Below are 25828 nucleotides of genomic sequence, written 5' to 3'. Positions count from 1 at the left end.
CGCCCCCGCGCGGGTTGGTCTCCTCCGCGTCCTGGACCCACCCCCTCCCCAGACTCCAGCCAACCAATATCAAGCTAAGACTTAACTAGCGCCCTGACCCCACCCCCACTTGGCTCTGACCCCGCCCCAGGCCCGCAAACGCAGCTGGCAACTACTGCCAGGCTTCGGTGTGACGCCCACACCTCTTAAATGCGAACTCGCCCAGCACTTAGCCCCGCCCTCCTCCTTCTGGCCTCCTCCCCGCGCCCCAACCGCGTCCCCTTTCGGGACACAGACTTCTCCCAGGCATCGAAGCCCAGCCTCCGAGCCCCAAGCCCTTACGAGGTTCAAGCCTCACAAACCCCGCCCCGCCTTAGCCGCAGGTCCTCCCCGCTTCTAACTTGCCTTTCTCTGAATCACACTCGATTCTAGCACTCGAAGCCACCCTCTCCTCTCCTTGGATTCACACTCTCTAGTCCAGGCTCCGCAACTTTCCGCCGCCTCAGCCCATTGGTTCTAGCACCGCATTGACCACGCCCTCCACCGAGGACTGCCCCCCACAGCCGCGTTAAGAACTCGCATCTAAACCTGCTGTCGCGGCCCCATACCACATCTAAGGCCCGCCTAGGTCCCAACCTCACCCACGAGAGTTGTGGCCCCGCCCAGGCACCCTAGCCACGCCCCTCACGGCACCTCATCCTTACTTCGCGTCCAGAGATCTAAATTCAACGCCCCGAAGCTCCAGCTCTGCCCCATAAGCCAGTCACGCCCCTTCCCCAACGCCTCCCCACCACCCTCAGTTTCTCCCTCTCCCTAAAGTCATGGGATCCAGAGCAGTCTCCGGGGAGGAGAGAGCGCAGCCTGGAAATCCAGACTAACCCCCTCCTGCCGCCCCCTCCCCATCAAGGCGGGGAAGCTTCAGTCCCCTCCCAGCAGCGTCTTCAGGAATTCGGGGAGGCCTGCGAGAGGGGGGGGAGGGAAGACGTATCAGGGGAGTGGAGGAAGGAAGACCCCTTCCTCCCGCCTCTTCCGCCATGGAAAAGCCCGCCAAGCACAGCAACCCAGCCTGCCTGCCCTCCAGAAACACAGTTCAAAGGTTAGCGGAAGCACTGCGTTTAATAAGAGAAGGCCGGTGGCCTAGTAATTCCGAGTCCTGCGGGAGAGTCACCGGCTATTTGCCATGCCCCAGATGGAAACTCCAGGAGGCGGGAATCTAGATCCGGGGACCGGCACCTAGCCCCCCCATGGCTGCCATTAGGTGGGTAACTCGGGGGCGTCTCAACCCTCCCGGTGCCACGGCGCCCCCCATTCGTGAGATTTGCCTATTGCCCTGGTCCCACCCCGTTCACTGGCCCTGACTCCGCCCCCCTTACATTTAACCCTCTCCTGGCTGGAGCGTGACGGAAGCAGAGGACAGAGGAGCAAGGCGGCAGGAGGTTAGTGCAGAACGCGGAGGCCGCAGTCTGCAGGCGCGGTCAGCGGGCGGCCCCCGGTGGCGGAGCGGCCGCCACCACCTTGCAGAAACGCACCCTCTGGAAGTCGGTGATCTCCGCGGTCTCCTGACCCTCAGTGCCCGCCTCTGGGGGAGAGAAGGGGCAGTCAGCGGAGGGAACAGTTTCCCCCACCCTCTACCCGTCTAGTTCCGTCTCTGATCCCAACTGAGCCTAGCTTCAGTCGCCCTGCGCTAAATGGTTTATGGGCCTCGGACTCCCTTTAATCCTCGCAGCGGGCCCCACAAACTGCATGCACCCCAGCAGAACCCTATTTACAATCGAGGAAGCTATCTGGTACAGCGAGATCAGTCACTTGGCCAGCAAAGGGCCCAGAGACGAAGACGAGAAACGCCTGGACACCCTGCCCTCGCCGACCGTCCTAAACTCTGTCCTCTCAGACTCCAGCCTCCCCCAGTCCCGCCCAGTCCCCCACGGACCTAAACTAGCCCCAAGAGTGCCCGCCCTCTTGCCCCTGCCCCCCTTTGCCCTTGCCCACCTGAGTTCTAACCAGATCTCCCTTCGCTCTGCCCCCCAAACTCTAATGTCACGCCTGGGGAGGTCCCTGGTTCCCAACCCGGCTCGCACTGATGGAGGTGGTTGGGCCCAACATTCTAACGGGAAATGCATTTCGATTCTGATTTCCTCTACTCGCTTAGACCCCCCCCCCCCCATTCTTACTTTTGACCTATTTAAATTCCTCCCATCCAAGTACTAACCAGGCCCGACCCTGCTTAGCTTCCGCGATCAGACGACATAGGGCACGCTCAGGGTGGTCTGGCTGAAGACGACCTATTTAAATTCCTAATCCTGCCCTTAGCCCTACCCCTTGGGCCTAGTCCCACCCCATCATATTTAGACTTTATCCCCCAAGCCCTGGGGTCAGCCTCTAAATCCTAATCCCACCCTCGCTCCCCTCCCCCACCATTCTTCCAAGCGCTAGGCCCCAGAGGGCCTCCATTTAGCTCCACCCCCTTGACCTGGGCTCCAATCTCACCCAATCCCAAGCGTTGTAGCCTCACCCCTCCCCGCCCCCCATCCGCGGCTTCCCCGCACACCCAGCTCCACTCTATCCTCTCCCCAAGCCCTCCCCTCAGCCCCAGGGGGAGAAAAAGAGGAAGAAGGCCATCTTCTGGGGCCCCGTCCACTCCCCCACCTGAAGCTGCCTCAGACCCTTCCTCTTCAGCTTTCTGGGTTCCTGGGAGGCAGGGCCCACTCTCGAGGGAGGCAGGGGCTGGCTGGTCACCTCCTGGGGAAGGGGGGAGGCCCAGTCAAGCCCCTACCCCTCCATATTTCCCCCCACCGTGAGAGAGAAGGCCCTGGGGGAGTGGGAGGGGGTGTTCAAGGACACACCTGGGGAATATCATTCGAGGACGTGAACTCTTTATTGGGGAGGGGCCTCTGTGGCCCACAGCACGGGCAGGATCTGGGGGGGGGGGGAGGCATTCCAGAGACAGGCATGGACTGTCCTCCCTACCCATTGGGGTGGTGGGTACACGGGGTCCCAGTGAAGGGGGCGGGGGAACCCAGCCCCCGACGGTTCCCCGCCTGCCAGTGCACCCCTCCAGCACACACACAAGCAGCCAGCTTCATGCATTTCCAAATGGCCAGGCCTCACCCGGAGAGAGGGAGAGGGCATCAGCGTTGGGGCAAGTATTCAGCTCCGCCTCTTCACCCCAGTCAGACACGGGCTGGTGGCCCCCAAGGGGCGAGAAGGGGCTAGAAGGCGTGGCAGGGGCCGGGGGAAGTGGCAGGGGCTCCTCTGGCCTGGAAGGCTCTTTGTCAGCCTGCTCACCGGTGGGGCTTCCGGTGGGCGCAGCCTCCTGGGGTTGGTGGTCTTGGGCTGGTTCTTCTTCCTCCTCGATGGCCTCTTCCTCCTCCTCCTCCTCGATCTCCTCCTCCTCCTCACTCACATCTTCCCACTCCTCATCCTCCCCCTCGTCCTCCTCCCCGTCATCCTCAGGAGGCCGGTGGGCAGGAGGAGCTGGGGTCTCCAGCGGCTGCGGGAGCACAGGGCAGGTCGGGGGAGCGGGCGTGGACCCGGAGCACCCCCACCCCCCTGCCCGGAGAGGACAGCCTGCCTCACCTGCACCGGCGTCTCCTCGGGTGGGGGGGGCTGTGGGGCCTCAGGGGCTGGGGATGCTGCCTCCTTCGTCTCCCAGCGGTCGTCATGGTCACTGGAGGGGACCAAGGAGAGGGGTGAGGCCCAGGTGGATGGGAAGGGGCTTCCCACCTCCAGATCCTCTCCGGAGAAGAGCTGCAAAATTCAACTCCGGGCGAGAGGGGGTTGTAGGTTTGCGGGTGAGGACCCAGCATGCTGGAGCACTAAGGAGGAAACGGCGGGTCTGTGTCCCCAGGTTATCAGGCACAGATAGATGGAGGGGGGCCAGGTGGCAGAAAAGAAGAGGGGGGACGAGGAGAGGGATGGGGGTAGAGCAGAGACGGAGGCCCCAACTCCCCAGAAGCAAGAGCCTGACCCACAAGAGAGACACACGTACCCGAGAACAGACAGGGACGAGACGGCAAAGACAAAGCCACACATACACGTCAGGACAACCAGGTCTAGAGCCACATGGCCCTGCTCCGAGTGGGGGGGCCTGCACACGCCAGGGGAAGGGGTGCCCCCACCTGTAGGCACGAGGGGCTGCCTTGGTCTGGGATCGGCTACCCTTCTTCCTCCTGCGGCTGACCTCCGCTTTGTGCTGGGACAGGAACTCCCTAAAAGTGGGGGGCTTGGGGGGCCGAGCCCAGGCCTGATCATCTGCAACAGAAGCCGGGAGGGGTCAGGGATGGGGGGGGGCAGGGCACAAACTAACCCCCTCGCCCGGCCCACCCAGCGGCCCCACCCCACCCAAGGACACCCGCTCACCGTAGCGATAGGATGGTTCGAGGGCAGCGGCTGGGCCATCCTTGAACCTGGGGAGAAGAGAGAAGGGGGTGAGCAGGCAGCTTAACAGAAATAAAAAATTCAGTATTTGACCCCTAAAACAAAAACTTCGAAAGCCCATAATCCCCAGCTTCCAGTCAGGCCTCGCTTGCTAGCACTCCTACGACACCGCGCTCCTGCCTCAGGGCCTTTGCACCCACTGCTCCTGGGGACACCTCCCCAGGCCATTCGGCGGCCGGCACCCTCACCTCCTCCAGGCTTCCGCTCAGACCCTCCTAAACCCCGGTCTAAAATAATCACATATTATTACACGCGCATCACCCAAGTCTAAAAGAAGGGTCTCCATCCTTCTCCACGCTCCGTTGTTCCTCATGAGCTGCCGTTGGGATCTATTCAGTGTCCACCTTTCCAACTAGAATCTAGGTCCCTTGAAGGCAGAAGCGGTTTTGTTCACTGTCGTGTCCCCATCCCCTAGAATCCCCACCATCCTTCGTGACACAGAGGAGGGACTCGATCCACGTTTGCTGCCGAAATCAACGTACCCACGCGCTAACGAGGTGCGCTGCACGCTGCTTCGGGGGCTCGAGGAAGAACGATTACGTTCTCGTTCCCAACCCGGAGAACATCCCGCTAGAAGCCCGGCTGCCCGCACCTTAGAAGGATTCGCCACAACGTCTGTGCAGAGACCTCCTCACGCTTGCACCGGTTGGGCTCACAACCCACAGAGAAATGCTCAGACCACCCAGGCACACAGCCAACACCCTCTTTCTTCAGCCCGTGCCAGCGACAAAAGCGACAGGTGTGGAAACTTGCAAGGCAGCAAAGGGCGAGGGAGGGCATGGAAAACTACAGCTGCGGGGGCACCAGGGTGGCTCAGTCGGTTAAGCATCCGACTTCAGCCCAGGTCATGGCCTCGCGATTCGTGGGTTCGAGCTCCGCATCGGGCTCCGTGCTAACAGCTCAGAGCCTGGGGCCTGCTTCGGATTCTGTGTCTCCCTCTCTCTGTTCCTCCCCCGCTCACCCTCACTCTCTCTCTCTCTCAAAAATAAAGATTAAATAAATAAATAACATTAAAAACTTAAGTTTTCAATAGCAGTCTTTAGACTGCTATTGGCCAGCTCTCTGGTATGGAAGTTGGTCTTCTGGTCCGGGACACAAGGGTATAGCTTCGCTTTAAGTTGGGCTAACTGGATGTTTCCGGGGACCTCAAAGAGCACGGAGTCACATAAGGATACCAGTGCCGCCCGGATAAGGAGCTGGGTTGGTGGGGGACAGGCCGGTGAGGGAGGGAGGTGCGAAGGTCTGATCACTGTTAGCAGTTTCTCGTGCCCTCCCCGTGCAGAATTTCCATCCGTGCCCTTGGCCGCGGGGCCGTGGCGCCATCTACTAGGGCAGCTTAATCTCTGGCCCCAGCGACGCTGGGTCTGCTGCTACCAGGACGGATGTGCCCGCTCTCCCCTCCTGCTCATCTGCCAATGCTATGACCAGCACCTCTCTGCAGAGCTGCTGCCTTCAGCCTGAACCCCAGCCCGAACCCACATGGAGCAGAACTGAGTTCCGCCCGCATGGAGAAGCAAGCCCAGCCGGACCCGCGGCCTACGGGGCCCGGCGTCTGACCCGCAGACACGAGAAAGCGGTTTGATGTGCCAGGGATTTGGTGATGGTGACCTCGAACCCGACACACGGGGCGGGGCGACGAAGGCGTTAAGTCAGGGGTCAAGGTCGAGGAGCCAGAGAGGACACTCACATCCCGTCCGTCTTCTCGGCATCCCACTCCCGCCGCCACTGGCCGGTGGGCTTGCGGTGTCTCTGCAGCCGCTCCTGGTCGATCTTCTCCCTCTCCTGCTTCCAGCGCAGGTACTCCGACCGCTCCCGGCCCGTCATGGACAGCGTCATGTCGCCAGCGCCAGCCAGGCCGGCCCGGCGGCCCTGTCCCGCCCCGCAGACGGGCAGTCAGGGCCCCGAGCCACCGGCCAGCCCGCCCCCGTCTCTCCCCCAGGCCTGCTGTGCTCAAGGTCACACAAGGAGGTGACAGGCCAGAGATGCGAACGCGGTCTGCTCGTGTGGCGCCTCCTCAGAGGCCATCCCAGATCTCTCCCCAAGCAGCACCCCGTCTCCACCCTCTACGCCCCCTCCCCTGCATTTTACGTCTGACGCTAGCTCACGCCTTACTATATGCTCGCTCGTTTAAGTAGCTCCCACCAGAATCAACCTCTTTAGGGCGGGGGCTTGGCCTTGTTTAAGACTCAGCTCCAGCTCAGTCCTCAAGCACCTGACTTCAGCTCAGGTCAGGATTTCGCAGGCAGTGAGTTCGAGTCCCGCATCGGGTGAGCACGAGCCCCACTTCATGGGAGCCCTGCTTCTCTCTCTCTCTCTTTCTGCCCCTCCTGGGATTCTCTCTCTCTTTCTCTCTGCCACTTGCTCACTTGCTCCCTCTCTCCAAAAAAAAAAAAAAGAAAGAAAAACAAAAAACAGAGACTCAGCCCCAGCACCCAAGGCTGTGCCCAGCACCCCGTGGTTCCCGGTAAACGTTTCTGACGATATCGAGAGAGGACGGGGCCGAGCAAACCAGAGAGCCAGGAGGGGAGGGCGCTGCGGTGCCCACATGGCAACGGACCATCGGCTTGGGGCTCAGAGACCGGGCGCGGAGGCTGGCCCTCCCTGCCCTGCTGCCTCGGTCAGGCCCGCGCAAACCTACGCCGCAGGAAGGACGGCGGCCAGGCCAGGGCGCCCCAGCACCCGGCACCCACCTGCCGCTCCTGCTCCAGGCCGCAGCGCACCCGCTCGAAGTCGGGTCCCCCCCAGTTGCGCCCGTGCCGGCGGCTGCCCTCCCGGCGGTCCCGCTCAGGCTCCTCCAGGGGCCCGCCGCGTCGCCGGGGGTCGTCCAGGAAGTTCCGCACCGGGTTGGGCTCCAGCACGCCTTCCTGCGGGCACAGGGAGTGGGGGACGGGGTTGGCGGGCTCACAGGGGGCGGGGGGTAGCAGAGGGCCGCGCCGCGGGGACGCCCGGGGCACTGACCCGCTGGTTGCGCTCATACTCCGCAATCTTCTCCATCTCCTCGTTCATCTTCTCGATGTTCTGCCGGCGCCGCTCCTCCCACTCCTAGGGGGTAAGAACACGGACACGGAAACACCGGGCCGTCAGGGAGACCCGCACAAGCCCACTGCTCGCTGGCATCCGGGCAGGAGGGGAGCCGCTGCCGGCCGGAGACTCCCTCCTTAGACAGGCCTGCTCTCAAAGGCCTGGGCCAGCATCTGGGACTTCGGCTCCCAGCAGGTTCTCGGTCAACGGCTAACTGAGAAAGGGGGCTCAGGGTGCCTCGACTCTCTGTGCAAACGACAGGTGTGCCCGGAACGCCGGCTTTCCTTCCGAGGTCCGGGATTTGGGTAGGCGCAAGGCAGAGGGGCCCCACACGACCAGAGCCCGGTAAAAACCTTGGGCTCTTGGGCTCTAGGGAGTCCCCGGAAGACAGCCCATCACGTGGGTTGTCACGACTCAGCGCTGGAGGACCCCGTCCCGTGTGACTCGGCCGGACGAGAACGCTTGGGGGCCTGCACCTGGCTCCCTCCAGACTCCGTCCCGCGTGCCTTGTCCCTCTGGTTTTGTTCTGTGCCCTTGCACCATAATAAATCTTACCCGTCAAGCTCCCTGGGGAAACGCTGAACCTGGGGAAGGAGCCGGGGACCCCAACACACCCTGGCTGCCACAGAACTAATGACAGCAGTAACAGCAATTACTTGGCAGATGGCGAGGTGACCCCCCACAATCCCTTCTCCCCTTCTTCCATGGTAACGGAATTTCAGATAAGCACGCGGCCAGGTTGCTGGAGAGGACGTTTTCGTTCCCAGGGCTCGGCACACAGGAGACAAATAAGCTTCCGCTTGGTTTAAGCCATGGTATTCGGGGGTCTTTTACGTGACGGCAGCTTAGCGTGTACAAATGGTAAACAAACACCCGTGGGGCGCCTGGGTGGCTCCGCCAGTTAAGCATCCAATTTCGGCTCAGGTCACCATCTCACGGTTCGTGAGCGTAAGTCCCGCTCCCAGCCCCGGACTCTCTCTCCCTCTCTCTGCCCCTCGCTCACGTGCTCGCACTCTCTCTCTAAAACAAATAGGTAGACAGAGAGATGAACATCCGTAAGTGACATTCTTCCGACACTTACTCTGAGGCTTTCAAGTGCCTGCTGTTCACAGAACGCTCACAGTAACCTTTAAATCTGATTCTAGGACTCCCCCAAGAAGCTCCCACAGGGAAGGGAGCTGCCCAAGGAGAGGGAACTCATCGAACCAAGTTGAGCCCAAGTCCATGGTGCGCTGAGTCACTCTGCCCCGCAGCCCCCCGGCCTGCTAACCTCCGCATCGGGGCGGCAGAGCAGTCTCAGTAAGAACATCACTGCTCCCCACAAACAGATCCAGGGAGCGAGACAGACAGAAAAAGAGAGCCAAGGAGAGCGCGTGCACTGGAGAGAAGGAGCCAGAGAGAGGACAGAGACGGGGCAAGACACGGCGGGTGGCAAGCGTGCACCAGACACAGAGCAAAACAAGGGGAGATAAAAACACAGGGAGAGGACGCGCGACACCGGTCAGGGGTGGGGGAGGGAGAAGAGAGAGAACGAGCCGACGGAGGAGGGGCGGAAGAAGACAGATGCAGAAAGCCGGTCCGTTTGCGGGCAGGAACGAGGCGAACGAGACCGGAAGCGCATCCCGGGCCCCCACCTTGGATCTGCGGTCGGCAGCTGAGGCATCTCCGGCCCCAGACAGATGAGGGGACCCCCGGCCCCGGCCCCTCCGGCCGCGGCCCCCAGCTCCTCCTCGAGGCTGCTCCCCAGAACTGTCCTCCCAGTGACGGGCCACCCGGCCCACGCCTGCCCGGCCTCCCTGCGGGGGGAGGGGCCGGCCTCCCTTGCTGGCCCCCGGGGGCCGCGGGGTCCCAGGAGACCTCCGAGAGGGACCCAAGTTCTTCTCCTGCAAGAGGGAAGGGAGAAAAAGTGCAGTCACTCAGATGAGGAGACGGGGACCCCCAAGCCCAGAGGGCAGCTGTGGGAGCAGAGGCCGCCCACAGGGCTGGGGCGGCTGGGGCAGCTGGGGCGGAGAGGGGCGCTCTCCGGCCTCAGGTCTCAACTCTCATCGCCCGCCCCCCGGCCCAATGAGTCGCCCAGCTCGGTGTGGAGCTCACCACCTCAACGGCCACGTTCTCCTTCTCCACCGAGCGGCCCTTCCGGGGCGCTGTCACCGCTACTCCCTCGAGTTCAGCTTTTTTACGGTCCTCCTCGATCTCCTAGGAGCAAACGTCAGCGGGAGGAGGTCGGCGGTCTTGGCACCAGCGGTATTCCCACAGCCGCCATGAACTTCCCCCGAGACTGGCCCCCACCTAGGCCTCTCTCCTGAGCTCCAGGCAAGAAAGCTGATCGCTTCGGCATCTTCCCCTAATCCGCACGACACTATTCCCGTGCTCAGAACCCCCCTGCAGTACCCAGGTCTGGGCAAGAGCCACAGCCTACGGGGCCCTACAGGGTCTGGCCGCGTTACCATCCTGACCTCATCTGCCACCCTCCCTCCCTCCCTCTCCCCCTCGCTCACTCTGCCCTCCTCATAGTTCCTAGAACACACCAGGCTCAACCCTGCCTCAGGGCCTTTGCACCAGCTGTTCCCTCTGCCCCAAGAGAGCCCTCAGCCTCTCACCTCCTTCAGGTTTCCGCTCCTGAAGTGTCCCCTCCTCAGAGAGGCCTTCCCTGACCCACTAACAGAAACCACCTCCCGTGCCATTCTCCTGCCCCTTCTCCTGCTCAACTACCTGGCATCAGGCGTATCTGGGTTATTGTCTGCTTTCCCCTCTGCAACCGAATCGGCCTGAGGACAGGGGTACCTGTCTGTTTTGTTCACTGATGTACACCCCCAGCCTAGAACGCTTCGTGACACACAACAGAAATTCAATATGCTTTTGTTTTTTAAGTGAATGAATGCATGAAATATGAATAAATGAAACCCACCCCTCCTCCTAAGTCCCTCCTCAGGAATAACCCCACCACCTACTCTGTAACTTCTGGCAAGACCTGGACCTCATCCTGGCCCCTCCTTCCACCTCCCCTCCCCCCCCCCCCCCTCCCTGTCACGGAGGCCTCCCCACAGGCCTGTCCCTCCTCTCCCCACGGAGGTCCCTGCCTCAGCTTCCTCCTGGGCCTCTGGCCTCCGGTATCACCTCCTCCCGCTCAACAGCACACAGCAGCCAAAGAGCTCTTCCTAAAAAGCTATTCTGACCTGACCCCACTCCTGCTCAAAACCCTCCAAGGTTCCCCAGTGCCCTCGAGAAAACGTACAAATTCTCAGCGTGGCGTGACCCTTGCTGACCTCCCTGGGTCAATATCCCTCCACTGACCTTCCCACATGAAGTTTCAGGTTTCTTTTTTTTCCCTAAAGTTTATTTATTTGGGGGGGGGGGGGCGTGGGGAAGAAGCGAGCAGGGGGAGGGACAGAGAGAGAATCCCAAGCAGGCTCCACACTGTCAGCACAGAGCCCCAACAGGGGGGCAGGGGGGCTCAAACCCACGAACCATGAGATCACTACCTGAGCCGAAGCAGGATGTTTAACCAACTGAGCCACCCAGCGCCCCTAAGTTTCAAGTTTCTGCACAAACTAATCCCTCTGCTTAAAACATGTTCGCTTCTTCTCTTCAGCTAGCTTACTCACCCTTCAGGTATCAGAATCCTTTCCTCTAGGAAGCCCTCCCTAATATCCTCCAGACTGGGTGAAGACCCCCACTCTGGGCTCTCACAGACCCGTGAACTACCCAGCCCAGCCCACTCTGGGTCATCACTGCCTAAAGAAAGGTCTGTGCCCCTACTTGATGGTGAACTCCAGAAGGACAGGCCCAGGGCTGTCTCAGTCACAGCTATATCCCTGACAACATTCAGCTCAGAGCCTGGCAGTAAAGACCTTGGTGGGTATTCGTGAATGAATGACGGATGGATGGAATGAAAAAAGGAATGGCAGGCTAAGGCCTTTGGCTTTTATCCTGAGAGTGATGGGAAGCCATGAAAAGGTTTTAAGGAAGGGAGAGGTGAGGGAAACTCACTGCGGGGAGGAGAGGGGATGGGGTCTCCCAGGGCGGGGCTAGGGCACCTGGTAGCGCCGTATGAGGGCCTCGTTCTTTCGCCGAAGAGCTTCGATCCTCTTGTCCAACTCGGCATCTTTCTCCTCTTTCGATTTCAGATCCAGCGTGGCTGACTAAGAAGAAGAGACGGCTGAGAGACAGCAAGAGAAACCTACACCCATCCCAGTGCATTCGATCCAGGGTCTGAGTCGTGGGTCCCCTCCTCCCAAGCTCCCTGCCCCAAAGCTCAGATTCCAGAGACTCCCCACTTTCCATCTCACCATTCCACTGGCTAGGTGGGGCCAGGGTCCCAGCAAACTTCCCCTGCAGAATCCGGACACAGCACCAGGGGTTCCTGAGGACAGAGGGAACGGAGCACTAAGGCCAATGACTCCCCAGTCTGCTTCCACCTCTCCTATACTGGGGGCTCCTCTCAAACACACATGCGCATTAACAACACCTGCACCCCAAGGGGATTCTAGCCCTCATTTCCACTCTGTCTTAAAGGGCTAGCCTGCCCCTTACCTGCACAAATTTGGACTCTGCCACCTCCCATGGTTTGTGCCCACCCACTTGCTTCTTAGACACTAGAGTCACACCCACCTTGGGAAAAGTTCTGGCCCCACCCCACCGCTTAAGGAAACAGCCAACAATGCTCCCTTCCAAAGGAAGATTCCAATCCAGCCTCCACACCCCAGTGCTGGGAGTTTTAACCCAGACCTCCATCTCCAGAGAGCTTTAGATACATCCTCTCACCCCCCAACCAGTACAAGAAAATTCTAGGCCCACCTTCCTGCGTCCATTCTGGTGCTGCTCCATCCCCGTGAACACTCTAAATCCACCTCTCTCCCAGGGACGTGTCAGAATCGTCCCATAACCCCACAGTCAAAACAAGCCCGATCTCCACGCCTATAGGCTGCCCTGACCCTGGGAGAACATTTTAAGCCCACGCCTCCAGCTTCCTGAGAAAGGTGCCGCTGTCTCCCCAACACCCCGCCAGATTCCAAAAACAAGCCTGGTACCCAATGGCGAGGTTTCCCGGACCTGGCTCAACCTCCCCAGTGAATACTTCCCCGCCCGGCGCAGACAGAACCTCCCGGCCCGCGCGCGGCTTTCCGGGCATGGGGGGGAAACTCCAGCCTCAAACTGGTCCCGAAGGCCACGGCCCCGCCCCACTCCAGGACTAACTTTCTGGCCCCGCCCCACCCGCTAGGCCTCAGACCCCGCCCGCCCGCGCATCGTTAATCCGGCCCAGCTTCTGACTTTCCCAGCCAACCCTCTGACCCCACCCCCCCGGATCCCAGGGCAACAACCTGAACCCGCCCCCTGCTTCTCGCGTTATTACATGGGCCCCGCCCACGGCCCTCCAGCCAACACCCTGGCCCCGCCTCCGACTCGCCCGGCCAACCTCCCGGTCACGCCCCCTGCTTCGCAGCTCGGCCTCGTCGCTTCGAAACACGGTCCCGCCCCCTGCGCCCTCAGTCAGGGTTCTGGCTCCCGGGCCGGCTTGCGTGCCAACGCTCGGACGGCACCCCTGGGTCCCGCAAAACTTTCCGGTTGCACTCCCATCATTCTCCGCCAGCACCCTGGCCACGGCCCCCGCCACCCACAACTTTTTGGTCCCGCCCCGCCTTCGCGTCAGCCTCTGGATCCGCTCCTGACTTGCGGGCCGATGATCCGGACCCGCGGGAAGCTCAGGCAAAACTTTCTGGCCCCGCCCCCAGCACGTTCGGCCCGCGTCCCGGTCCCGCCCCCTAGCTCTCCGGGCAATATTTTGGCTCCGCCCCCGGCCCGGGCACAACTTTTCAGCCCCACCCTCTTCTACCCACCCACGCCCCGGCCCCGCCCACAGCTCGGCCCGCCCGGGTCCGGCCCACCCGCCGACGTCCCGCCCCGCCAGCGCCCCTGAAGCTTTCCATGTGGGCGTCCAGTCCCCGCCCCCCGCAGAGTACTCTGACCCCGCCTCCGCGGGCGGCTCGCTGCCGCGCCTGCACCCGCTCCCGTTCCCCCCACGTGGGGCGCCAGGCCCCGCCCTCTCCGGGCGTGCTCCCGGCCCCCTCCTCCGGTCACCTGTCCCGGAGACCCCGCGGCGTCGGCGACTCCGGCTCCGTCGGCCTCCGCGTCCGCAGCTCCCGGGCCGCGCGCGTCACTTCCGGTCCGCACCACGTGAAGAGGGGAACGAAAGAGGATCACTTCCGGTCCTGGCGTGCCGTTTCCGGGAGTCTTAAAGGCGCCGCACCCCCCCACCCCCCCCCACCCCCCCACCCCCCTCCGTGGGTGGAAGCGGGAGTGTGTCTAGGTGGTACGCAAGGGTGTTCTGGAAGCTTTACTCAACTTCGTTGGGCCTAGATGACCTTCTTCCAGGGAAAGGAGACACCGTCCTCTCTCTGGTCTCTACCTGCTGCCTCTTTTCTGGTTCCAGTAAATAGGTACTAGGCACTGGGCAATAATTCCTGGAAGCCTGACCCACCAGGCTTGTGCTGGGTGGGTGGGGAATCCCTCACCCTCCTGCCAAGGAGACCTTAGAGTTTCAATCTTTCTTTCATTCTCTAAATTTGCATTGAGTGCCAGGGCCAGAGGGTGGGGGGAAGGGGGTGTGCTTGGGGAGGGGAGGACTCCGGCATGAACAAGGCAGACCCCATCCCTTCCCTCATGAGGGAAGGCACAAGTAAATGTGAGATACCACAAACAGAAGCGTGGGAGGTTCCTTGCAGAGGGGCAGGAGGAGAGGGCTTAGGGTGAGGGGGGGGGGGGGCCAGGCAGAGAACACACAGCCTGTGCAAAGGCCCTGTGGTGAGTGAGCTTAGCGCCTTCCAGGAACTGCAAGACGCTCACTGAGAGATCCGGATGTGGCTGCAGACTCCAGGAGGTTCCATGCATTAACCAAAACGCCAACGTGATAAACCTATCATTACACGTCATACAAAATTTGACCATTGAAGTGGGCAGACCGGATCCCCTGAGGTCACTGGTAATTTTATTTTGTGATTTAAACTGTGGAAAGTGGAAGTACCTGCGAATCCCTTGCCCCTTATAAGGTTACAGTTAACAGCCCTTCAGAGACCTTCTCTACACATACAACTGAGTTCTCTTATAACTCCCCAAATACCTGCCAAACCTACCGCACGACTGCTTTACTTCTTCATTCAGATGTCACCTGCACTTAGGGGCCTGCGTTGAAACCGCCTGTTTGAAAGTTGCAAAACTCCCCATCCCTTGCAATCTTTCCACTTTATTTTTCCATTTTATTGTTCGCCCTCTAAACTACCAAATGTTGGGGCGCCTGGGTGGCTCAGTCGGTTAAGCGTCTGACTTCGGCTCAGGTCATGATCTCACAGTTCGTGGGTTCAAGCCCCGCATCAGGCTCTGTGCCTGCTTCAGATTCTGTGTCTCCCTCTCTCTCCGCTCCTCCCCTGCTCTCTCTCTCTGTCTCTCTCAAAAATGAATAAACATTAAAAAATAATAATAAATACGGGGCGCCTGGGTGGCTCAGTCGGTTAAGCGGCCGACTTCGGCTCAGGTCATGATCTCGCGGTCCGTGAGTTCGAGCCCCGCGTCGGGCTCTGTGCTGACAGCTCGGAGCCTGGAGCCTGTTTCAGATTCTGTGTCTCCCTCTCTCTCTGACCCTCCCCTGTTCATGCTCTGTCTCTCTCTGTCTCAAAAATAAATAAGCGTTAAAAAAAAATTTTTTTTTTAAATAATAAATAAATAAATAATCAAATGTTTTACTTACTTATCTTGTTCTCTGTCCCCTCCACTGTGTTGTCTGTCGTCATACCTTGCTGTGTCCCCAGTGCCTCCAACAGGCAATGTACTGCCACGGTACAGCCTGACGCGGGGCTTGATCCCACGACCCTGGGATCGTGACCTGAGCTGAAATCTAGAGTCGGACGCTCAACCAACTGAGCCACCGATTCTGTGGCTGTATATCTTCCGTTTCACAATGGATAGTTGACAGCCTTTAAAACTGCTGTGTGATATTCCATCCTGGAGATGGACCATAATTTGCCCCACTTGGTCTCATGGACGGTTGAGTTGTTTCCAATTTGGGGAGATCGCCAATAGTGCCGCATTGAACTTCCCGAGGCACACGTCTTTGTGAGTACTTGACCTTGCTCAAAAAGGACTCCTAATGTCATGATTAAGACCACGGACTCTGGGGGCGCCTGGGTGGCTCCGTCATTTAAGCGTCCAACTCTTGATCTTGGCTCCGGTCATGATCTCACAGTTCGTGAGTTCGAGCCCCACATCGGGCTTTGCGCTGACAGCACGGAGCCTGCTTGGGATTCTCTCTCTCTCTCTCTCTCTCTCTCTCTCTCTCTCTCTCCCTCTCTGTCTGCCTCTTCCTCTCTGTCTCCCTCAGAATAAATAAGTAACCATGAAAAAATAAGATAAAAGACCACTGACTCTGAAGCCAGAAGGCTTGGATTTGAATCTTGGCTCTGTCATTTACCAACTGTGTGACCTTGAGCTTGTGCAGAACTTGTCTGGAATGTAGCCTCATCTGCGACGTAGGTATCCTAGCACCTCCCTACTAGGCTTGTGGTGCAGAATTGAACGGATTAATGAATTAATACACCAAGTGCTCGGCACAAGACCTAAAATAGTTAAGTTCTCCGTGTATGGAGACCATTATTACAGCTTCTACAAAGACAAATTCCTCGATCGAAAGTTCATTCCCATTATCACGTTGAGTAAGAGCAACCCAAGGCGGATGCAGGTTGCTTAGGGCCTGAAGTCCATACAAAGCTGGAAGCCCTTTTACATCAGAGAATGAAAAGTGTGTAAGTCAAAAGCACCTCCCGGGGTGTGGGCCGGAGCCCCGGCTCGGTTGGACGAGGCATCGAGAGGCTTGCACGTCATCTCCCTGACAGTAAAACCACCTCCGGAGGTAGCAGCTCAGCAAAGAGGCTGTGCCAACTCCCACTCCCTCAAGCAAGCCCAGGGCGCGCGTTTCCCCGCAGCCTCACTGACGCTGCGTTTTATCACTTCTTAATCTTTGCCACCCTGATGACCCAAGGGTGGTGTCATGGTGCGGGGTGGGGCTGCCTCTCCCCGGCTGAGAAGCGAAGCTTTTTCGTACCCGCATATACGCCCGTATGTATAGACCCATCGCTTGTGGGGGTGGAGAGAAAGAGGGATGCTGGAAAAGTACGATGAGATTCTGTCTTTGCTTGGATCTCTGTAATAACGTTAGAAAAGTGAAACTTGAAAGCAAGCCCTTCTCTGAATGTCTGTCGGAGGTCAGAAGATAAGATTCAGAGGGAGCTGGACCCTGAGAGTCCCTCTTTGGGGCACTGAGCATTTTCACCCGAACTCTGGGCAACTCAAGGGGTTCGCCATTATCGCTCTGAGGTGTCAGCACAGAGCCCGACATGGGGCTCAAACCCACGAACCGTGAGATCATGACCTGAGCTGAAGTCGGCCGCTTAACCGACTGAGCCACCCAAGTGTCCCTGACAGTTGTGATGTCCCTGCCCCTCCCAGTCAGCCCAGGAAGTGAGCCCATAGCGCTGGCCCTCAGTCACCCAGCTACCCAGAAGCCAACCTGGGATTTGAACTCAGGGCTGCCTGACCACAGGGATGCCAGGTGGAGAGCAGGTAAGATCGTGGCCTCTGGAGCCAGGCCGGCTGACTTCAGATCCCAGCTCTACCGCCTGAGCTGTGGGACCCTGGGGGAGTTACTTAACACCTCTGAGCTTTTGGGTCCCCATCTGTAACATAATAACAGTGCCTGTACCCCACCGGGCTACTGGAAGGTGCGGTAGGCTGAGCACTGGCTCCCAGAGATGTCTGCACCCTGATTCCTGGGACCTGTGAATATTCGTTTACGTGGCACAAGGGACTTGGCAGATGTGATTAAGGATCTTGAGATGGGGCGATGGTCCTGGAATCTTTGGGGGGGGGGCTCACCGCAATCCCAAGGGTCCTTATAAGAGGAAGAAGCAAAGGCAGATTTGACACAGAAGACAGGGTGACATGGGGGCGACTGGGTGGCTCAGTCGGTTGAGCATCGACTCCAGCTCAGGTCACGATCTTGCGGTTCGCGGGTTCGAGCTCTACATCAGGCTCTGTGCCGACGGCTCGGAGCCCGGAGCCTGCTTCGGATTCTGTGTCTCCCTCTCTCTCTGCCCTTCCCCTGCTCGCTCTCTCTCTCTCTCTCTCTCTCTCTCTCTCGAAAATAAATAAACATTTAAAAAAAATACAGCTGGGGAAAAAAGCTTCAAAAGGCCAGGGGACTGATTGTCCCCTGGAACCTCCCCAGGGAATGTGGCCCCAGCCAACATCCTGATCTGGGCCCAAAGAAATTGATTCTGTGTCTCTGCCCGCCCCCCCCCCCCAGAGGTGCAAGTGAATGAATGCCTGTTGTTTGATCTCAGCCAGAGGCACTTACAACAGTGTCTGGCACCCAGCAGGTGCACTTAACCGTGACTCTTACCATCACCTGAGCGCCCCCTCCCTCCGGCCTCGGCCCGTGGCCTCTGGAGACACGTCACAGACGTTTGCTCGCTTATTGGTTAAAGGGATGCTCTCCTTCCAATTGTGTCACGGGCCTCAAAGGTCTGGTTCACGCCCATTTCACAGACAGGAAAACGGGCTCCAGGGCTCCAGCAGCTGTCGTAACAAATGGCCACTCGCTGTGTGACCGAAAACAGCAGGAGGGTATTCTCGACCCTTCTGGTAGGCCAGAAGTCTGAAAGCAAGGTGTGGGCAGGGTTCTTCGTTCTGGGGGCTCCGGGGGAGACTCGAACGCACCAACCACGAGATCACGACCCGAGTCTGACGCTTAACTGACGAACCGCCCAGGCGCCCCGCCCTTGTTGATTTCTGAACACAACATAGCACAATTTTCCCTTGAAAGGAGTGGTGGAGATCCTGGCGATTTTCAGTATCTATTAAGACCACGCGAATAACCCTTTGCGCTTACCGGCAAAAGAACGGCCCAGATGAAAAGGCCCGACAAGGTCACAGGCCTGGTGAGGATGCGTGGCAGCCGGGACTGACGCCCACTGCTGGAGGGGACACAAAACGCCCCAACTGCTGTGGAGTAAGTTCTACGACGGTCCGAGGCACACACATACCCCGTGAGCCAGCAAATGCACTGCGGGGCATTTACCCAACAAATGCCTGCACGTGCTCACCAAACGTGGGCACGTGGGCAAGAACGACCGTGGCAGCTTCGACACAATCGCCCCGCTTATGCGCTGATTTGTGTCCCCTCCCCAATTCGTATGTCAGAGTTCCTACCCCCCAGCACCTCAGAATGTAACTTAATTTGGACATAAGCCTTTAACAGAGGCAGTTAAGTGAAAGGGAGGTCATTAAGGTGGGCCCTAATCTCCTATGACTGGTGTCCTCATAAGAAGAGCTTAGGGGCGCCTGGATGGCTCAGTCGGTTAGGTATCCGACTTCGGCTCAGGTCACAATCTCGCGGTTCGTGGGTTCGAGCCCCAGGGTTGGGCTCTGTGCTGACAGCTCAGAGCCCGGAGCCTGCTTCAGATTCTGTGTCTCCCTCTCTCTCTGCCCTTCCCCACCTCAAAAATAAATAAATGAACTTACAAGAAGAGGAGATTAATATCCATGCACAGAGGGAAGAAGCCCACGTATGGACACAGGGAAGACAGCCATTCCACAAGCCAAGGAGAGAGGCTTCAGAAGAAACCAACCCTGGGACACCTTGAGGTAGGACTTCTCGCCTCCAGAACTAGGAGAAGATAAAATGGGGGGGGGGGGTTGTTTTTCATTTTTTTGAATGTTTTCTTTATTTTTGAGAGTGTGAGTGGGGGAGGGGCAGTGAGAGGGAGACAGAGGATCCGCAGCGGGGTCTGCACTGACCTCAGCCCGCCAGACGCGGGGCTCGAACTCACCAACCGTCAGATCATGACCTAAGTCGCAGTCGGACGGCGCAACCGACTGAGCCACCCAGGCGCCCCCTAAAGTTTTGTCGTGTAAGGCACCCGGCCTGGGCTACTTTGTGGTGGCCGCCCCGAGCAGACTCAGACGGCCCCGAATTGGAAAGAACCAGAATGTTCTTCAGCGGTACAATGGATACTCTCGCTGGGGTGCCTTTGCACGCGGAAATGCCACACGGCAGTGAACATGAACGTTCTCTTACCGGCGCACCAGCACGTGCATGCATCCCGCAAACGAAACGCTGAGCGACAAAAGCCAGACAGACGCAAAGGAGCACATACGGTTTGATTCTATTTGCATGAAGTTCTAGAACAGGCACAACTAAATCTCTGTTGGTTGACTTGAGGATAATGATTGCCCGGGAGAGAGTCAGTAGAAGGGGGTCCCCAGGGGGTCCTGGTAGGAGGCGGGGGACCTGCAATGTTTGGTTTCTCCCCCCAGGGCTTCTGCACTCGGGGTTCGTGGGTTTTACAAAAGTAGGTACATCGTGCCTTCGTGTCCACAACGTTTCAAAGGATTTTGAGGGGCGCCCGGGTGGCTCGGCGGGTCAAGCGTCAGGTCTCGGCTCGGGTCACGATCTCACGGTTAGGAAGTCTGAGCCCCGCATCCGGGGGTCTCCGCTGTCAGGGCTGAGCCCGCTTTGGATGCTCTGCCCCTCCTCAGCTCGTTCTCTCACTCCCTCTTTCTGAAAAATAAACGAATAGACGTAAAAAAAAAAAAATTTTGTGTGTGTGTGTGTTGTTTTTTTTTTTTTGCAAATACAATTTGGAAGCTCAAAAAATACCCGTAAAAAATACCTTGTGGTTATATGTGAAACGGAGTTAAGTTCTCGCATTAGTCCGTCATTATCAGGCTACGAGAAGCTCTGGTGGGAAATTTGGCCGCCGAGCGGGCCCGCGTTCGCCCTGGCCACCAGGGGGCGGCCTGGGCGCCCTTCTGGCCGCTTGAGATGCGGCTCGAGCATTCATTCGACGAACCCGTCCTTGCCCTGTGCCAATCTACCCTGGGCCGGGCCTCGTTGTCGTCTGCGGATCTGTGAAATGGAGATTGGAACGTACAGCTGTGCCGGAAGGCTGTCCCTGTCGCCATGGAGCTCACTTTCTCCAAGAGGAAACAGACCATAAATAGCTAAACAAAAGGATGTTCAAAGGAGGGCTGCTGTGCAAGATAAGGCTGCTCCCAGGGGACAGAGATGGTCCGGGAGGGCTGCTCTGACGAGCGGACGCTTGAGCAGAGCCTAGAGGGAAACGTGGGGGACAAGCCAGATGACTGTGGTGGCGTCCCAGGTGGAGGAAAGAAATATGGGGACCCCACTCACCGGCTGAAAGGTGGAAAGGGAGACTGGGGTAGACAGCCAGACACAATAGGAGGCAAAGAGCCACACATCTTCTGAGGCAAAGCCCTTCGGGGCTGAGCTACAGGCCAGATGAACTCTTTTGACCCTGGGGAGACGCAGGGAGGCGATCGGCAGGTCCTGCCTGGAGGAGGTGGCCCGCGACTCAAAGCGTGGAGGGCCCTCCGGACGACTGAATGAATATTTGTTGTCTCATGATCGTTTTAAAGGCCCAACTGGCTTGCGGACTGCTGTATCCCCAACGCCGAAAGAGGATCCGTGCTGACACTGGCATTTTTTTTTCAGTTTTTATTTTAATGCCAGTGAGTTAACACTCATTGTCTACACGGCGGCCTCCCTTTTGTTCCGTGAATTATCTCCTAAACCCATCCCAAAGCCTCGGCTCCCACAGTACTCTTCGACCCTCCACTTTACAAAGCAGGACACCAAAGCCCGGAGATGCTGTGAGCTGCCCGAGGTCACACGTCCGGCCGGGATTTGAACCCACGGGGATCTTTCTGACTCCCAGAGCTCTCTCCACCACCTCTATCATAAATCTATTATAATTATGAGTATTGCGCTAGGCAAGGTACTTAACGTTTCTGTGCCTCAGTTTCCCACGTGGAAAATGGTGCTTGTGGACAGCATGTTGTAAGGATTCAGCAAGGTAAGTGAGGTGCTGGGGCGCCTGCGCGGCTCAGTCGGTTGAGCGTCCCGCTTTCGATTTCGGCCCAGGCCGTGATCTCACGGTTCACGAGATCGAGCCCCACGTCGGGCTGTGCGCTGACAACGCAGAACCTGCTTGGGGATTCTCTCCCTTCCTCTCTCTCTCTCTCTCCCCTCCACGGCTCTCGCTCGCTCTCTCAAAATAAATTTTTAAAAAATTTTAGAAATAATAAAGTGCCGAGAACAGCGCTGTACCTTTTTGCCATTATCCGTTGAATCCACCAACAGTACTGAGCAAATTATGTAGGCTCGACTTGCAAACTACGGTACAGAGATCTGACTAAATCCAGAATCCTGCCCCATCTCCCGCCTCTCAGGATTGTCATAAGGATTGAATGAGGTCAGGCACACGGTAGGTACATAGCATGGGACAACGGCCGTTAATTATCGTTATTTCTTTTATTATTATTATATTATTATTTTAATGCTTTTATTTATTTTTGCGACAGAGACAGAGCATGAGCAGGGGAGGGCCAGAGAGAGAGGGAGACACAGAATCTGAAACAGGCTCCAGGCTCAGCATAGAGCCCGATGCGGGGCTCAAACCCACAGACTGCGAGATCATGACCTGAGCCGAAGTCGGACGCTTAACCGACTGAGCCACCCAGGCGCCCCAATTATCGTTATTTCTTTCAGCCCCTTTCTTTATCCTTCCAGCTGCTCAGGCCCAAACCTGGAGTTTCCCCAAACTCCCCTCTCTCCCTCACATCCCCACCCAATGCCTCAGCCCCCTCCCGGGCCTCCCCCTTCAATCTGACCCCACAGCCACCGTCCCACCCAGAGTTTATCACGGGAGCCTCCTCGCTGGGCTCCCCTGCTGTCTGCTCACAGCCTGTTTCCCACTTGACCGCCAGAGGGCGCCTGTTAGAACTAACTCGGCTCGCCTCCCTCGGCTCAGAGCCCTCCAGGGGCTCCCACCCCATCAGAGGAAAAGCTAAAGTCTTCACCCGGATTCAACCCCCTCTCAGACCTCACCTCCCACCCCTCTCCCCTTTTTCGCTCACTCCTAGACCTTCCAGCCTCATAGTACCTTCTCACCATCCAGGATGCGCCCACTCTGGCCTCAGGATCTTTGCACCTGCACTTCCCTCTGTCCCGGCACTCCTTGCGCCCCCCCCCCGCCCCCTTCCTTCGGGCCTTTGCTGAACTGGCTTTCTCAAGAAGACCTTCCTTGGTCACCTTAGTGAATAAAACCATCCTCAACACTCTTGAGCCCTCTTCCCTGCTTCCTTCTTTGACTCCAAGACTCACTTTGTATTGTTGTTTATGTTCTTTATTGTCTGTATCCACCCCCACCCCCCTCCCCCGCCCATCCAGAGTGTCAGCCTCATGAGGACAGGGATTTTTGTCTGTTCTGTTCATTGTTGTATCCCCGGTGCCTACAACCGTGCCTGGCACAGAAGAGGCCCTCGGTAAAGCTTTGCTGAATAAATGAATGAATGAATGAATGACCACAGTCATCGTGGTGGTTACAAGCATTCCTTTCTTTCCCCACGTAAGCCCGCAAAGAGCTCCATTCACCAGCTATGTGACCTTAAGCGGCCGACCTCAGTTCTCTGGCCTCAGTTTACCCGTTGTCAACGGGATTGAAAATAGCCTCTACCCCTTGGGGTCGTCGTGAAGATTAAATGGGTTCGTAGCTGCAGCGTTCGGAAAGCGGTGACACGGTTGGTTAGCAAAGGTGGACGGTGCGGGGCGCCTGCGCTTCCGCATTTTGCCGCTCGGGGGCAGCAGGCGCCCGAAGGATTGGCCCGCTCGGCCCGCGCGCGGGGAAAAGGAGCGGGGGCAACTCCAGCGGAGGAAGCTGATGAAATCCCAGCCAACTCGCAGTGAGCTCATCTCGCCCGGGCGCCTCCGGAAGCCACGGGGCCGCCTGGCCTCCGCCTGGCCCGAGCGATAAAGCCCCGGTGCTGAACCAGGGCGGGAAGTCCTTCCTGAAGTCTGCCCTGAGTGGGGCCTGCTGCCAGAAGCCTGGGCCTGCGGGGACGGGGGCGACGATGAAAGTAGCGAGTGGCCCCCTCGCTGTCTGCGCAGAATGAAAAGTGGATTTTGAGCACGGCTGTGGGAGTGAGAGAGACAGGGGAGGGGGGGAGGAGGGAGGGAGAGACAGAGACAAGAGGCGGGAGAGATAGGGGAAGCGGAGACAAAGACGGGGAGACTGAGGCAGAGGAAGGGGACACAGAGACGGAGAGGAGGGACAGCTCGGCCCAGTCAGACGGAGGGACGGAGACGGAGAGAGACAGAGAGAGGAAGGGAGAGATGGGGGAGACAGAGACGGGGAGACAGACACTGGAAGAGACGGAGAGGGGATGTGGGAGACGGAGACGGAGAAAGCGACGGCAGGGCCTCAGAGGTAGGGAGAGAGAGACATGGGAAAGCCAGAGACCTAGCGAGTGGCAGAGATGCGGGCGGCGGAGGCACAGAGACCGAGGGGAGGGAGTTGGCGCCAAGGGGACCGAGCCGCACACTGCGGTGGGCGAGCCGGCGGGGCGACTCGGGGCCGGGGTCGCCCGCGGGGGCGGGGCCTGCGCGCGCGGGGCGACGGGGGCGGGCCCCTCCCCACCCCCCATCCCCGGGGTGGCGGCGGCGGCGGCGGCGGCGGCGGCGCGGCCGAGTTACCGAGTTACCAAGTTACCGCAGGATTCGCGAGCTTCTCACTGGCGAGGCCGCAGCCAATCAGAAAGCAGCGCCGCTGTTCTCGGGCAGGAGGCCCGGAGACGCGCGCACCTTCCCCCGACACCCAGCGAAGAGCGCTGACACACAATCACAGCAGCTCACACACACACACGCGCGCGCTGTCCCAGGGACGCGCAGCCTCGCCCCCCCCCCACGCACCATCCCAGTGACACGCACACCGACACACACACACACACGCACCAGGAACGCGCCGAGACGCACGGCATCACACGGGCAGCAGACCCGGCCCCAGGACGCACAGCACTGCCCAGACCCACAATCACAACGACACACAGCATTGGCCTCACACCCACGACCACGTCGCCCAGACACATGCCATCCCCGGGACTGAGTCCCTAGAACACACGATGTCAGTGACACGCGCACACGATGGCAGCGACGCCCTCATGATCCCGCAGCCGATTTATCCCACGGACACACGATCACACAACACTGCCGAGACACGGCCGTGTATACAGTCCCGTGGACGCACAACATCGCCCCGACAACACAACCGCAAGGACACACGTAATCATCGCAGTGACACCCAGAGGTGCACACTCTCAGGGACAGGTAGGGCCACAGACACACAACATTTCAGGCATAATGACAGTGTCGCACACAGGGCGCCACCCCACGCGGCACTGTCCAGACACACACGGGAACAGTAACGCGCATGCACGCCTTGCCCTCCACACAGAGCAAAGCCCAGTGGCACACGCTGTCCCAGGGGCACAACATGCCCAGCACGCTACCCCAGTGACACCGATGCATCCGCTAACACGCGGGCGCAGTGACACAGCCCTTTCACAAGCATGTCCGCTAACACGCACACAGCCCCAATGTCACACGGACACACGCCATCTCAGCCCTGCGCACGAGCACATTGCACCGAACGACACATGGACCGCAACAACGCACAGATACACCCGTCACACCCGTACACAGCACGCCAGGACGTCCTGTGGTAGCACACTGACCCACAGCCACAGCCACCCAGTGGGACACACGCAGCGCGCTAACCACCAGCATCGTCTGATGGACACCCACAACCGACCGACACGTGATAGCGTGCCCACAGCCACACACACCCACGCGAGGCACCCGGACACAGCCACCATCCTCCTAGGTCAACCCCTTGACCCACAGCCCGCTGACCCCGCGGACCTCCAGAGAACCCTCCAGCACACAGACACAGTCACACAAACACTGCCCCCATCCCTGCCCTTGCCCCAGTGAGATGTGTGCAGTGTGGGATGCTGGAGGGGGTGGGTGTGCTGAGTGGGTTTGTGTGTGTGTGTGTGTGTGTGTGTGCGCGCGCGTGTGTGCGCTTATGCCTCCCGCTCCCGGCCTTTCCTGGGGGGGCGGGGCCATGCGGCAGCCGCTGTTACCGGGTAAACTTCCCCGCCCCCCCCCCAGCGCGGCCATTAGTCAACCCCCCCCAGGATGATGTCATCGCCTCATTCTGGAGGCTGAGTAATCCTCGACTCCGCCCCCCCCCCTCCAGGTACCGGGGTAGGGGCAGGCCGCACCTGGGCTCACCAGGGTCTGGAGCTAGGTGCTCTGCTCCGTGGGTCTCTCCGGGGTGGGGACTGAGGAATCTGAGCCTCTCTGGAGTGGCCTGGGGACTCACATCAGGGTCCCTTGAAGCCAGAGGCTCCCAGCCCTGGATCCCTGGTGGCCAACTAAAGGCACTGGAAGGCTGGAACTTCCAGACCTGGGGGCCAGGGCATC

The 25828-nt window shown here is 59.1% G+C and overlaps 1 protein-coding gene and 2 long non-coding RNA genes across 15 annotated transcripts; 1 reads left to right on the top strand and 2 right to left on the bottom strand.

Moving 5' to 3' along the window:
- Window positions 1–125: 125 nt before the first annotated feature.
- Window positions 126–13164, bottom strand: CCDC9 (coiled-coil domain containing 9). Of its 13 annotated transcripts, none has more exons than XM_030298514.1 (15): window positions 12468–12617; window positions 11727–11800; window positions 11428–11579; window positions 9535–9633; window positions 9072–9320; window positions 7375–7458; window positions 7107–7280; window positions 6104–6285; window positions 4339–4385; window positions 4098–4230; window positions 3556–3646; window positions 3260–3469; window positions 2626–2724; window positions 1509–1558; window positions 126–938 (listed from the first exon to the last, which is right to left on the bottom strand). In XM_030298514.1, the coding sequence occupies exons 1-15, from the start codon at window positions 12566–12568 to the stop codon at window positions 854–856; spliced, it is 1830 nt and encodes a 609-aa protein (XP_030154374.1). In that variant the 5' UTR covers window positions 12569–12617; the 3' UTR covers window positions 126–853. The 13 variants fall into 13 exon arrangements, with proteins under 13 accessions (XP_030154374.1, XP_030154373.1, XP_030154386.1 ...); XM_030298513.1 differs by having other exon boundaries at window positions 129–938; window positions 9532–9633; window positions 12468–12614; XM_030298526.1 differs by lacking the exon at window positions 12468–12617 and adding an exon at window positions 12854–13164 and having other exon boundaries at window positions 132–938; window positions 9532–9633; window positions 11475–11579.
- Window positions 13165–19638: 6474 nt separating this feature from the next.
- Window positions 19639–20759, bottom strand: LOC115502791. Its single transcript, XR_003965193.1, has 3 exons — window positions 20678–20759; window positions 20157–20392; window positions 19639–20044 (listed from the first exon to the last, which is right to left on the bottom strand). It is a non-coding gene; the product is annotated as an uncharacterized LOC115502791 (long non-coding RNA).
- Window positions 20760–20999: 240 nt separating this feature from the next.
- On the top strand, window positions 21000–21910 carry LOC115502790. Its single transcript, XR_003965192.1, has 3 exons — window positions 21000–21359; window positions 21583–21774; window positions 21868–21910. It is a non-coding gene; the product is annotated as an uncharacterized LOC115502790 (long non-coding RNA).
- The last annotated feature ends 3918 nt before the right edge of the window (window positions 21911–25828 follow it).

This window comes from Lynx canadensis, chromosome E2 (assembly GCF_007474595.2).
Source record: "Lynx canadensis isolate LIC74 chromosome E2, mLynCan4.pri.v2, whole genome shotgun sequence".
In the NCBI taxonomy this organism is placed as follows: domain Eukaryota; kingdom Metazoa; phylum Chordata; class Mammalia; order Carnivora; family Felidae; genus Lynx; species Lynx canadensis.
Note: the sequence above shows the minus strand (reverse complement) of the source record. Positions and strands in the feature narration are given on the sequence as shown.